The sequence below is a fragment of the Ostrea edulis genome, chromosome 1 (genome assembly GCF_947568905.1).
Source record: "Ostrea edulis chromosome 1, xbOstEdul1.1, whole genome shotgun sequence".
Classification (NCBI taxonomy): domain Eukaryota; kingdom Metazoa; phylum Mollusca; class Bivalvia; order Ostreida; family Ostreidae; genus Ostrea; species Ostrea edulis.
In genome coordinates this window covers 53,762,547-53,776,905 of record NC_079164.1, presented here as the reverse complement: position 1 = coordinate 53,776,905, position 14,359 = coordinate 53,762,547, and the positions used below count along the sequence as shown (strand labels likewise).

At 35.8% G+C, this 14,359-nt stretch overlaps 1 protein-coding gene across 1 annotated transcript in view; it reads left to right on the top strand.

Moving 5' to 3' along the window:
• LOC125650103 (fatty acid synthase-like) overlaps window positions 1-14,359 on the top strand; it is a 184,182-nt gene that overhangs the window by 83,165 nt on the left and 86,658 nt on the right. The window contains exons 18-20 of the mRNA XM_048878078.2: window positions 1,735-2,003; window positions 4,758-4,898; window positions 7,736-7,854. Of these exons, the coding sequence (XP_048734035.2) occupies window positions 1,735-2,003; window positions 4,758-4,898; window positions 7,736-7,854 (529 nt within the window). The remainder of the gene's footprint in view (window positions 1-1,734; window positions 2,004-4,757; window positions 4,899-7,735; window positions 7,855-14,359) is intronic.

Sequence of the window (14,359 nt, the reverse complement as noted above, 5' to 3'; positions counted from 1 at the left end):
TTAAGACAAAATGTACTGTACCAAAATCTTTGACCTTGACCCATTTCTTCATTCAAGGTCACTCTTTTACATCAAAATATAGTCAAGACTATAACCTGAGAACCCTTTAACATTAGGATTTCAAACTTACAACATGGAAAACAGACATTAAGGTAGTACTCTACATCGTCATAATGGCTGACTTCCTTTAAAAACATGGATGAAAAAATCGAGATCAGCAATATTTGTCTTCTCCTTTTCAAATTAAATACCCAGCCGAGTAGCTCAGTAGGTTTGAATACCGACTGCTGAACTGTAGGTCGCAGGTTCGAGTCCAGCAGGGGTTTTAAATTTTTTTCAGATTACCTTCTACTAAAACTGTAATTTTTGACAAAATAAAGTAAATTTGAAAATTTTCAACTTCAAAATATTGTTGTACATATCCTCCACTTTTCATCTACATCAAATTTCTCTGGTGTAGCGTACCTCCTTAAGACAAGATGTACTGTACCAAAATTGTTGACCTTGACCCATTTCTTCATTCAATGTCATGTTTAAAAAAAACTTGATGATTTCATAACTAAGATTTGTTTGACATCAAAATTGCAAACTTGTAATATGGAAAGGCAATATTGAGGAGGGGGTGCACATCACCAACATTTTTTACCTTGACCTACTTACATTGTCAAGGTCACTCTTTTACATCAAAGTATAGTCCAGACCATAACCTGAGAACCCTTTGACATTAGGTTTTCAAACTTACAACTTGGAAGTCAGATTTAAGACAAGATGTACTGTACCAAACTTTTTTACCTTGACCCATTCCTTGGAAAGCAGACATTAAGACGCTTGCACTCATTATTGTTGCCCCGGTTATTAGACAATCAAACTTTGAAGGGGAGACATCTGTTGTTGTTTTTTGTAAAAAAAAAAAAAAAAAAAAAAACAATACCCACTAGTTATGACTGAATTTATATACAAGTTAACAATACAAAATAATAAATCAACAAGTTAGCTATCAATTAGTACTTTCCTTTTGGTGGCAGGGAACAGTTACCTATTCATCATGTCAACTGCCCTCAATGTGTTAACTTTAAGATTCTTTGAAACCCTACATTTTTGTCTTATTTTGTCATTTTAGAGAGATGAGTGTGTTCATATAAGAGCCCTGTGCCTAACAAATAATATTACATGTAAATTATATCTGTGGTATAAGTGGCTTAATATGTAGTACTACATGCTGTATATTTAAACATGAGAACCTGTGTAGAAGATGATTGGACTAGAGAGAGATGAGAGGACAGAACCACTCTAAAATCAATAGATTCCAACTTCACTGTCTACTTGTTTACATACTGTACATGTATATAAGACATGAAAATTAATATGCTCTGATTAAGTAAACAGAATATATAGTCTTGCATTTACATTTATTGCTCTCAAGAATCTTCATGTCAAAAGGATGTGTTTATTCTTCATTGAGCACAAATTCACTATTTCCCACGATTCAGTGTGACCTGCTGTGGGTATTAGTCCCGCTATGACAGTTCTAGTTTTATACTGCTGCTGAAAATTAGAATTTACCTGAGATATGCAATATACATTCTATAGCCATTGGAGCTTGTGCTACTTTTAACTAATATTCAGGTGACCGATAGGGCCCATGGGCCTTTTGTTTATCAAAGGGATATGTTGAAGAGAAACAAGGAAATTGTTACTAAATTTAATCTATGCAGTCTGAACTTGTCTTTCTAGATCAAAACGCATGACAAGTCTATCTCAGAACTATGCCTATGGCTGTGAGCCCAGTGTCAGGAGTTTGTTTGACTGGAGTTTCCTGAAGAGGATTCTGACTACTCCCACCACAATCACCACTGTAATGACCACTCTGCCACAGGACACCATTCTAATGGAGATCAACCTGTGTTTGGTAACGGATCATAGGAAAGTAAACAACCCTTCAATTCCATGTGCTGGGGACATGAAATCTGTGTTGGAGATGTTAGGAGAGATACATTTACTGGGTATGTAGAGGATACTTGTGACTTACTGCTACAGGAGTTTCTGTATGTGACTTATTGCTACAGGAGTTACCTGTATGTGACTTATTGCTACAGGAGTTACTTGTATGTGACTTATTGAGTTACCTGTATGTGACTTACTGCTACAGGAGTTACCTTTATGTGACTTATTGCTACAGGAGTTACCTGTATGTGACTTATTGCTACAGGGGTTATCTGTATGTGACTTATTGCTACAGGAGTTACCTGTGACTTATTGAGTTACCTGTATGTGACTTATTGAGTTACCTGTATGTGACTTACTGCTACAGGAGTTACTTGTATGTGACTTATTGAGTTACCTGTATGTGACTTATTGAGTTACCTGTATGTGACTTATTGAGTTACCTGTATGTGACTTATTGCTACAGGAGTTACCTGTATGTGACTTACTACTACAGGAGTTACCTGTATGTGACTTATTGAGTTAACTGTATGTGACTTAATGAGTTACCAGAGTGTGTTGACTAAAAAGTAGGTCACCGTGACCTATTTTTGGATTTTGACGGCTATATTTGAATATTTCAGATACTATTTGACTTACAATCATCAAACTTTGTCAGTTGATGCATCTTGAGTCTTCAGAGTGTGTCGACCTAAAAGTAGGTCACTGTGACATACTTTTGGAATTTGACGTTTATGTCTGAATATTTCAGATACTATTTGACTTCAATTATCAAACTTTGTCAGTTGATGCATCTTGAGTCTTTGGAGTGTGTCGACCAAAACGTAGGTCACTGTGGCCTTCTTTTGGAATTTGACGGCTATATTTGAATACTATTTGATTTGTCAGTTGATGCACCTTGAGTCTTCAGTGTGTCGACCAAAAGTAGATCACCGTGACCTACTTTTGGACAGTTACATTTCAATTTTCAGGTACTATTTGACTTAACATCATCAAACTTTGTTAATTGATGAATCTTGGTTGGTGAGAATTTTTGCCAGTTCTACAATGTATCAGAAGAGCGATTCTAGGCCCATGGGCCTCTTGTTTATAATTCCGATCGGGCTTGGTTCAAATTGGAAAATTTGTAATATTTCTGAATTTTGACCATTTCATTTCAATTTCTTTTTAAAATATATTTCCTTGATATACCTGGTTTCTAATTGACATGTTTTTTGAAGATTTTATATGTAGATTTAAAAGATATTAGCAAATAATGTTTTCAATTTTCATAGATATTTTTTTATCTAAAAAATTATAATGTCTTTCTGAGTTGTTTAGGCATGTTGTCTAAGATATTCATATTATACATCAAATCACAGCCAAATTTGGACTCTAGAGTATCTTATTTGCAAACAAAGTACCTTTTTTATCTTTCTGGGATAAATGCAAAATAAATTATATGAAATAAATGAGAGCTTGTATCACTTTTTCGATGGTGAAATTATACTTCATATGAGATGTTTTAACCAACCATTAAATAAAAATTTAGTGTAATGAGCTACCTTAACATGCCATGACACTTCACTGTAGTGTTTGTATGGTTTGTTACAGAACATGACAGTTCAGTGTACAGTGTTTGTATGGTCTGTTACAGGACATAACATTTCAGTGTACAGTGTTTGTATGGTCTGTTACAGGACATGACATTTCAGTGTACAGTGTTTGTATGGTCTGTTACAGGACATAACATTTCAGTGTACAGTGTTTGTATGGTCTGTTACAGGACATGACATTTCAGTGTACAGTGTTTGTATTGTCTGTTATAGGACATGACATTTCAGTGTATTGTGTTTGTATTGTCTGTTACAGCACATGACATTTCAGTGTATAGTGTTTGTATGGTCTGTTACAGGACATGACATTTCAGTGTACAGTGTTTGTATGGTCTGTTACATGACATGACATTTCAGTGTGTAGTATTTGTATGGTTTGTTACAGCACATGACATTTCAGTGTACAGTGTTTGTATTGTCTGTTACAGGACATGACATTTCAGTGTGTAGTGTTTGTATGGTCTGTTACATGACATGACATTTCAGTGTGTAGTGTTTGTATGGTTTGTTACAGCACATGGCATTTCAGTGTACAGTGTTTGTATTGTCTGTTACAGGACATGACATTTCAGTGTGTAGTGTTTGTATGGTCTGTTACAGGACATGACATTTCAGTGTGTAGTGTTTGTATGGTCTGTTACAGGACATGACATTTCAGTGTATTGTGTTTGTATGGTCTGTCTGTTACAGGACATGACATTTCAGTGTATTGTGTTTGTATGGTCTGTCTGTTACAGGACATGACATTTCAGTGTACAGTGTTTGTATAGTCTGTTACAGGACATGACATTTCAGTGTACAGTGTTTGTATGGTCTGTTACAGGACATGACATTTCAGTGTGTAGTGTTTGTGTGGTCTGTTACAGGACATGACATTTCAGTGTATTGTGTTTGTATGGTCTGTCTGTTACAGGACATGACATTTCAGTGTACAGTGTTTGTATAGTCTGTTACAGGACATGACATTTCAGTGTATAGTGTTTGTATGTTCTGTTACAGGACATGACATTTCAGTGTGTAGTGTTTGTATGGTCTGTCTGTTACAGGACATGACATTTCAGTGTGTAGTGTTTGTATGGTCTGTTACAGGACATGACATTTCAGTGTACAGTGTTTGTATGGTCTGTTATAGGACATGACAGTTCAGTGTACAGTGTTTGTATTGTCTGTTACAGGACATGACATTTTAGTGTATAGTGTTTGTATGGTCTTTTACAGGACATGACGTTTCTGTACAGTGGTTATATGAAGAAGTGTCTTTCCCTCTGGATGTCACTGCTCCTTCCCTCGGTCCCTTGGTCAAGTGGAACCACAATCAGTCATGGCTAATTCCCGAATGGCCAGAATTCTATTGCAGGGGTAATGTTTTTATCTTAGTTAACAATTTCTTTCATTACTATGAATTTTGGAAAATAATTTCAAGTCCAAAAACAATTAATCAATAGTTTCTTAGGCCCCACCACATCCATTGAAAAGGTACCGCATGAAAATTTTTTTTCAGTTTATATTTGTTTATTTATGTTAATAAGGTTAACACTTGTTATAGATATTTATGTAAAACTTTTAGAAGGTTTTTACAAGATTTTAAGTATCTTTTGTTTAAATAATTATTGAATGCAAGCTCAGTTATATGCAAGTGGTTAAGAATAATAGAATACAATATTTTTTTTAATAAAAATTCCATTGCTTATTAGCTCACCAGAGCTGAAGGCTCAAGCGAGCTTTTCTGATCAAAATTTGTCCGTTTTCTGTCCTCAACGTCAGCAAACTTTTCACATTTTCATCTTCTTCTCCAGAAGCACTGGATTGGGTGAAGGGTGTTCATTTTGGTCAAATGAAGGGCTATGCCCCCTTCAAAGGGGAGATAATCCCAAAAATGCAAAAATCGGGTGGGGTCATTTAGAAATCTTCTTCTCAAGAACCACTGCGGTGGCCGGGAGGTTAGAGCGTTCGCCTAGCATGTGGAAGGCCCGAGGTTCGAATCCCGGCCGCAACAGACCTAAGTCGTTAAAACAGGTAGTGATGGTTCCATCGCCAAACGCTTGGCATTAGGTGTGAATGTCATGGGTCCTCGGAGATGACCTTAAAAACAGATGCCCCGTGTCACAGTGACACCCACTGAAGAACCCTCACTGCTTAATGGCCGTAAGCGCCGAGCATAGGCCTAAATTTGAAGCCCTTCACTGGTCTTGGTGACGTCTCCATATGAGTGAAAAATTCTTGAGGGAGACGTTAAGCAAGATACAATCAATCTCAAGAACCACTGGGCCAGAAAAGCTGAAATTTACATGAAAGCTTCCTGACATAGTGGAGATTCAAGTTTCTTAACATCATTACCCCTGGGGAATTATTGGGGCCACAAAAGGGGATCAAAGTTATCCATGCGAATATATAATCAAAGAAAATCTTTAGAAAATATTCTTCTCAAGAACCACTGGGCTAGAAAATAGGGGATCATAGTTTTACATGCCTATGTATAGGAAAATCTTCTTCTCCAGAACCACTGGGCCAATTTCAATCAAACCTGGACTACAAATTCATCAATTATCATATGCCCTTGTAGACGGATATGCCCGTCCATATTAACAATTTTCATCTAAGAATGCTTTGTGCCGAATTTGGTCAAAGTCATCCTTGGGTGAAGGGGACTCAAGTATGTTGAAATAAAGGGCCATGCTCCCTTCAAAGGGGCGATAATCACAAAAATGCAAAATTAGGGTTGGGCCATTTAAAAATCTTCTCAACAAGAACCATGTGGCCAAAAAAGTTGAAAGAAAGTAGGTACAGTTTCTAAAGTCATTTGGCCCAAAATATCGATGATTTCACTTGGAGCTCAATTCCTGGCATTCAAATAAGGAATGGATAAGCAAACCCAAAATCCGCTCAGTTTGATCAACAAAATGATTTGTGTCATGACGAGAGCTAGAAGTTGGCATAAAATTGCAAAAATGCCATTTTCAATGAAAATATCCACAAATTCAGGTGGTTTTCTTTTCAGAAAACATACAGCGCATGCGTCGAGCAAATTCATATGCAAGAATGTTTTTCATCTTAAAATAATACACAATATATATCATTTTTATTTTGCTCGACAAATGCGCACATCTTTTCCTGAGCAATAATCTGTATGACATTTGACATTTTTTAGGCTTATTTTGAAAAAAAGGCGGGAAATGTCTTATTCATGATGTCATAATGCTATCCAATTAGAAATATCATTCTGATTTTGTTGACATAGTATACCTGGCATATATTTTACTTTCTTAAAACTCTTATTAAGGTTAATTCCAGACACATTTTATAGAGAGAAAATTTTTGGGCCTTTTTATGTATACAATCGTACCTTGTTCTTTACATGAAAACTTCTTGGCATAGTAGAGATTCAAGTTTGTAAAAATCATGACCCCTGGGGGTAGGATGGGGCCACAATATGGGATCAAATTTTACATGCGAATATAATGGGAAAATCTTTCAAAATCTCCAAGAACCACCAGGCTATATGAGTAGAGATTTAAGTGAAAGCTTCCTAATTCAGAATAGAATCAAATTTGTTCTTATCATGGCCCCCAAGGGAAGGATGGGGTTGCATAAAAAGTTCAGTTTTACATGCTGATATATAGGAAAATCCTCTAGAACCACTTAGCCAATTTCAATCAAACTTTGAACAAATCATCCTTAGGTGAAGGGGATTCAAGGATTTTACATGCAAACGTATAGGGAACCAAACTTGGCACAAAGCATCCTTAGATGAAAATTGTTAATATGGAAGGCCATATCTGTCTACAAGGGCATATGATAATTGATAGTTGAAAGTTTAATAATTAAGCTTGAAAATTGGTGAATTTTTAGTCGTTACCTTTGAAAAGTTTTATCTGAAGCAAGCTGCTTGTATAATGATAGTTTTGTTAAAGGTGTTTATTGCTAGGGACTGAATCTCAGATGAGTGATGTGGCCCATGGCCTCTTGTTCTATATATGAGAAAGAAAAAGTAACTCATTCTACAATCAACATTTAATTAAAAAAGAAAGATAACTTATGCTACAGCCAAGTAACAAAAAAAACAATACCTGCCTGCCTCATCAAGATTTGAAATTTTTGACTTGAGAAACTTCATTTATTTAAAAAAAATTATTATTATTTTTTTGGCCTAATCTGTACATTGTTTCTTTTTATCCAATGTCTGATTACCTCTATAGTAAAAGATGATGTTGAAGCCTTGTACACTATCAGCGACATTGAAACAGAGGGGATCCACTCCATCCAGGGCCTGCTCTTGTACCACGTTCTGATGGCCATCACTGAAAAACACAACAAAGTATGGAAAGGTTGATCCCTCATTAAACATTTTGTGTTTGTTTTCATATGTAAGTTATGATATAAACTATTATACTGTCTGACCAATCTAATAAATGTTGGATCCTTTGATCCGCTCAAGTATCTGACAGTAGGTCACCTTCTAATGACTCAAGGTCATGACCTTATCAACCAATGGAATCAATACCTGCAGTTTTGGAAGATCCATCTGATTTACAAAAAGTTTTGTAACACTCCATTAGCAGTGTGTGGCAAACTCACTATCCTGATGCTGGAACAATGGTAAAGATTAGGAAAAGGTTGGTCAGCATTAGAGCTTGACTCTAGTACAGATATCAATTTAATCCATCCCAAAATTGTGAATATGAAATTGATTGATATCAAAGTAATTCATGTGTATAATATGCAGCAAAAAATTTTAAGAAGTGGTATTCTTTACCTTATACATTGCAGTAATTATACCCCCGCAACAAGTTGGGGGGGGGGGGGGGGGGGGTATACTGGAATCGGGTTGTCCGTCCGTCTGTAGATGCAATGGTTTCCGGGCTCTAAAGCATTATCCTTTCCACCTACCGTCACCATATCATATATATGGACTACCCATGGGATGAAGATGTTCCCTATCGATTTTGGGGTCCAAAGGTCAAGCGCACTGGACATCGAAGTAGCAATATGGTTTTCGGGCTCTAAAGCGTTATCCTTTCCACCTACCGTCACCATATCATACATATGGACTACCCATGGGATGAAGATGTTCCCTATCGATTTTGGGGTCCAAAGGTCACGCGCACTGGACATCAAAGTAGCAATATGGTTTCCATTTAAATTCTTTAACGGCTTTTTTCATCGCATGGAGATGCTGTGTTCCTAGATACCTTTTGGATCATAATACTGAAGTTTTACCTATTACCAACACCCTTTGGGAGATTGGGGTAAGCGGGGGGTATTCTTAGTGAGCATTGCTCACAGTACCTCTTATTTTCACTGCATATTTCATTGATTTAATGTAAATTTTCAACAAAACGCAAGAATTTGCAAACTGCAAAGCAAAAATTTTGAGCTAACAGTAATCTTGACTTTATACATTCTGATGATCTGTAAATAGGCCTTTTTAACAAATGTGTGCCATAATCAACACACTATCAAAGCTGCGAAAAATGATGTACAAAGATGTGATATAACAACCCTCTCATTAATTACAATTATACAACAATGGTTTAATGGCAGCATAAGAGATGTAAATATATATATATAGGGTGTCTCATAATAGCACAACACTTATTTTGCATAAGTTATAAGTTCTCACTTTAACATTCTAATAGATGCTATTCATAAACCCTACAGTAAATTTACTTTTTAGTGGCAAATCATTTTCCAACCTTGCTTTGTTAGCATTTGGCAAGTAAAATGAGATGATGACTATGCAGGTCAAATGAATTAATTGGCTCTTTCATAACAATTTGATTATTTACAGATTATAAGGGGTGAGATCAAAAGATCGATGCCGGATAAAAATCTAAATTCAAATAGTTAGGGGGAGGGAGGGTAAAAGCTCCTATAAGTTTCTGTCATCCGACATCGATTACACTTTTGTGGAAAAAGAAAAAAGACAACTGACTGTTGAAAACCACATATTACATTTTAATGAACATTTTTAAAATAGTTTAAATGTTCACTTTCATTTGTGAATAAACAGTAGAAAAGGTATACTGTGTTACTTTTACTCTTGTGTTTTTAGCTCACCTGAGCTGAAAGCTCAAGTGAACTTTTCTGGTCGCCTGTTGTCCTCCGTCTGTCTGTAAACGTTTTATATTTTCAACTTCTCCAGAACCACAAAGCCAATTATAACCAAACTTGGCCAAAAGCATCCTTGGGTAAAAGGGCTTTCAAGTTTGTTCAAATGAAGGGCCATGTCCCCTTCAAAGAGGAGATAATCACAAAAATGCAAAAATAGGGTGGGGTCATTTAAAAATCTTCATCTCAAGAACCACTAAGCCAGAAAAGCGGATATTTACATGAAAACTTCCCGAAATAGTGCAGATTCAAGTTTATTCATATCATGGCCTCTGGGGGTAGGATGGGGCCACAGTAGGAGATCAAAGTTTTACATACAAATATATAAGGAAAATCTTCTTCTCAAGAACCACTAAGCCAGAAAAGCGGATATTTACATGAAAACTTCCTGACATAGTGCAGATTCAAGTTTGTTCAAACCATGGTCCCTGGGGGTTGGATTGGGCCACAATAGGGGATCAAAGTTTTACACACAAATATATAGGGAAAATCTTGAAAAATCTTCTTCTCAAGAACTGCTGAGCTAGAATAGCTGAGATTTACATGAAAGCTTCCTGACATAGTGCAGATTCAAGTTTGTTAAACTCATGACCCCTGGGGCTAGAATGGGGCCACAATAGGGGATCAAAGTTTTACATAACTAATGAATAGAAAAAAATCTTTAAAAATTTTCTCCTTAAGAACCATTGAGCCAAAGAAGTTTACATTTGCACGAAAACTTCCTGACATAGTGCAGATTGAAGTTGTAAAAATCATGGTCCCCGGGGGTAAGAAGGGACCACATTAGGGGATTAAAATTTTACATACAAATATATAGGGGAAATCATTAAAAATCTTCTGAAAAATCACTGGGCCAGAAAAGTTTACATTTATATGAAAGCTTCCTGACATAGTCCAAATTCAATTTTGCAAAAATCATGGCCCATATGAGTAGGTTGGCACTACAACAGGAGATCAAAGTGTTTTACATGCAAATAATATAGAAGAAAATCTTTAAATATGAGCCAAGGTGACTCAGGTGAGTAATATGACCCATGGGCCTCTTGTTACTTTTTCTTACGATTAGTTTCAACATTTATCATATTTAGTTGTAAGGGGAGGGGGGGGGGGGGGTCTTTGTGAAAACTGTGAATTTAGTTTTTTGTCAAACATTGAATTTTTGAACTCGCCCCAAAGTATCACATTTTCTACAATTTTACATTCCTGCAATAATTTTCTAGAAAGTGATTGTCACTTTAAATGTATGATAGGGCCTAATATAGTAACAGGTGAACAAGAAAAAGGTGTATCTGTATAAAGTCTATGTGGGTCAAATGATAATGTTGCAATGGTAAAAATATGGGTCAAAAACCTATTGTGGTATAAATACTCACCCCTCTCTACCAAAATAAAATTTTGAAAAAAGTGTGTATTATGTTCATCAAAATATGGTATATCAAATAATTTACTGAATGTTTTAGGATTAACAATATAAGCTAGTAAATGAATGGTGAAAAAACATGTTTATTACCCAAACAGCTGTCTTTAGACGAGACATATATGGCTTAGCGATGTCTGTCCATTCATTCAGAGTTTTCTGTCTCTGTAAAATATCAAACTGAAACTTGGTGTGAAGCTTCTAATATTTGTGAGTCCCCTTCACCAGCAGTCTCCATATGAGTGAAATAAATCAATCTATGCAAGTCCCTCTAGATCATGTTGCAATTTTGATCCATTCAACCTCCTCTACAAGAGTTTGCCACTTTATCAATTTTTAGTAAACTCAGGTGACCTATTGCGATTGGTTTTCGTCCGTCGTCGTGCGTTAACAATTAAACATTTTTAACTTCTTCTTAATAACTACCAGTCTAATTCTTTTCAAATTTGGTATGAAGCATCATTGGGACAAGGGAGACATAAATTGTAAATTTCAGGATTCCTGCACCCCTGGGGCCCTAGGGGCGGACAAAAACTGCCCAAAATTGACCAATTTTAAAAAATCTCAAGAACCACACACATATAAGAAAAACTAAATGCATAGTGATGTAGAGCAGGAGGGCCTCTGCCAAAATTGTAAATTTCATGATCCCCGGGGTAGGGGTTCTGACCCCAGGGCGGGCCAAACTTGTTATATAGTGTTTATGTGTAAAACACTTAAATTACATCTTCTTTAATGCTCTTGATACTAAATTGAAAGTAAATAGATATTTAGAAAGAACAGGTAGTCCTTTACCAAACTTGTAAATTTGATTATTCCAGGGGTAGGGGTTTTGGTATCAGGGTGGTGCCAAAATTGTCAGTTATTAAATGTGTGAACAATAGACATTTGTACTTCTTGATAACTATCATTCCAATTCTTTTCAAATTTGGTATGAAACATATTTGGAATAAGGGGAAGATAAATTGTAAATTTCCGGATTCCTGCACCCCTAGGGCCTTAGGGGCAGGGCAAAAACAGCCCCCAAATGACCAATTTTCAAAAATCTTCTCAAGAACCACACACATGTAAGAAAAACTAAATGCATAGTGGTGTAGAGCAGGAAGGCCTCTACCAAAAGTGTAAATTTCATGATCCCTGGGGTAGGGGTTCTGACCCTAGGGTGGGGCCAAACTTGTTATATAGTGTTTATGTTTAATACACTTAAATAAAATTTTCTTTAGTGCTTTTGATACTAAATTGGAACTAAATGGATAAAGCAGGTAGTCTTTTACCAAAATTGTAAATTTGATTTTCCCCAGAGTAAGGGAATTGACCCCAGTGTTGGGCCAAACTTAGTATACAGTATTTATGTGTAAGTTTGCTGATACAGTATAAAATCTAAATGCATACTTAGGAATAGCAGAAAAGGATGTACAAAAAATGGTGAATTTCACAACCCAGGGTTATGACTTTAGGATGAGTCCAAATTAGTCATATATTTTGATGTTTTGATGTTGATACACCTATTATTTAAAGCCTTTCATCAGTGTATGCACTTTTGAGGGCAGTGAAGTTTAAAGAACACATCTTGTTTATTACTGTTGCTGAACATTAGAATTTAGCTTAGATATTCAGAACAGGAAATTTTTTCTAGATTTCTTAGCCCATGGAAGTAGTTATACTTTTTCACTAGTATTCAGGTGACCGATAAGGCCTGTGGGCCTCTTCTTTGAAAAATATGATTAACTCCTCCCACAGTTTTCAAACGAGTACCTTCTTATTTTACAGAGTGTTTGTATGAGTATTGGAGATGTGCATATGATAAGAATTTTGATTTTCTTCAATGTTTTGGAAAGTTACAGGTTGTTGAACAGTCAGTTTTTATACGTCTACCTTTAGACGAGACATGGTACAGCGATGTCTGTCCATTTGGGGTAATTTGTTTCTAATATCATTTCTCTGTCACTTATCAACCTGAATAGTAACTTTGTGGATTACTCTAGATCTTATTGCAATTTTGATCTATTTCGACCTCTCTTGCAGGAGTTTTGCACCTTTATTTGAAAATTATTGTTATCTAATTAAAATCAGACTTCTTAGATCCGCGCCGTATATTCTGCATAAGAACATCTGACATAACCCGACTAAGGGTCATGTTCATTTGAACTTTATGTTAGCCAATCAACACATTGCCTATGAAGTTGTCGGTGTTCACAATTCAAGGAAAATGGATGCGATTGTTTAGTTTAAAAGAAAATACATCAGAGGTAGATGCGACGTCACAATGCACCGTTTATGTCAACTGGCGTTATATTCCTCGCGTTAATTAAGTAAACCATCTTGAAAACTATTCAAATCGTACCCATCCCTATTCATACATAAATCACAATTAATTTAATTTGGGTGTATTTTACATCGTATGATTTGTTTTTTGGATGAACGGAATAGATTAGGCATTGCTGCGAAAGTTTAAAATTCCTTATGTGAGAATAAACAATTTTATAGTGTGGAAGATACTTCACGGGAGAGAGATTACTGAAACTTATTGATGAATTGCTGGGAACCACCTAAATAACCATCATTGTTTGTATGGCGCAATCTGACTGGCTGATAGTTTCTTATGAATATTACAAGCGAAAGGTCATGAAAGAATGACCTCCTATGGGGTTATGTCAGATCCTATTGTAGCAATTGTGAGCATATCTTAGGATCTGATTTTATTTAGATTGAAAATTTGTCCAGCTAACTCCCCCCACAATTTTCAAGTGAGTACCATCTTATTTTACAAAGTGTTTTTATGGATGTTGAAGATGTGCATGTGGCAAGGATTTTGATTTCCTTCAATTTTTGAGAAAATTTCAGGTTGTTGAACTTTGTCCGTTTTGAGAAAATATTGCAAAGAGAGTACACGATTAGTTCAGTGAACTCCTCCCACAGTTTTCAAGTGAGAACCTTTTTATTTTACAGAGTGTTTATATAGGTATTGAAAATGTGCATGTGACAAGGATTTTGATTTCCTTCAACTTTTGAGAAAATTACAGGTTCTTGAACTTTGTCAGTTTTGAGGTATTTCATAGATATTTGTCTGTTTTGTCTTATTTTACAGAATATTTGTATGGGTATGGAAGATGTGCATGTGGCAAGGATTTTGATTTTCTTCAATTTTTAAGAAAATTACAGGTTGTTGAACTTGGTCCAATTTTAGGAAATATTCATATTATGCAAAGAAAGTATGTCACAGCCTGATGATAGCTGATACTACCTGAAGCAAAGTTCTACAAATTATGGCTTAAGAAAAACACCCTATGTAAGC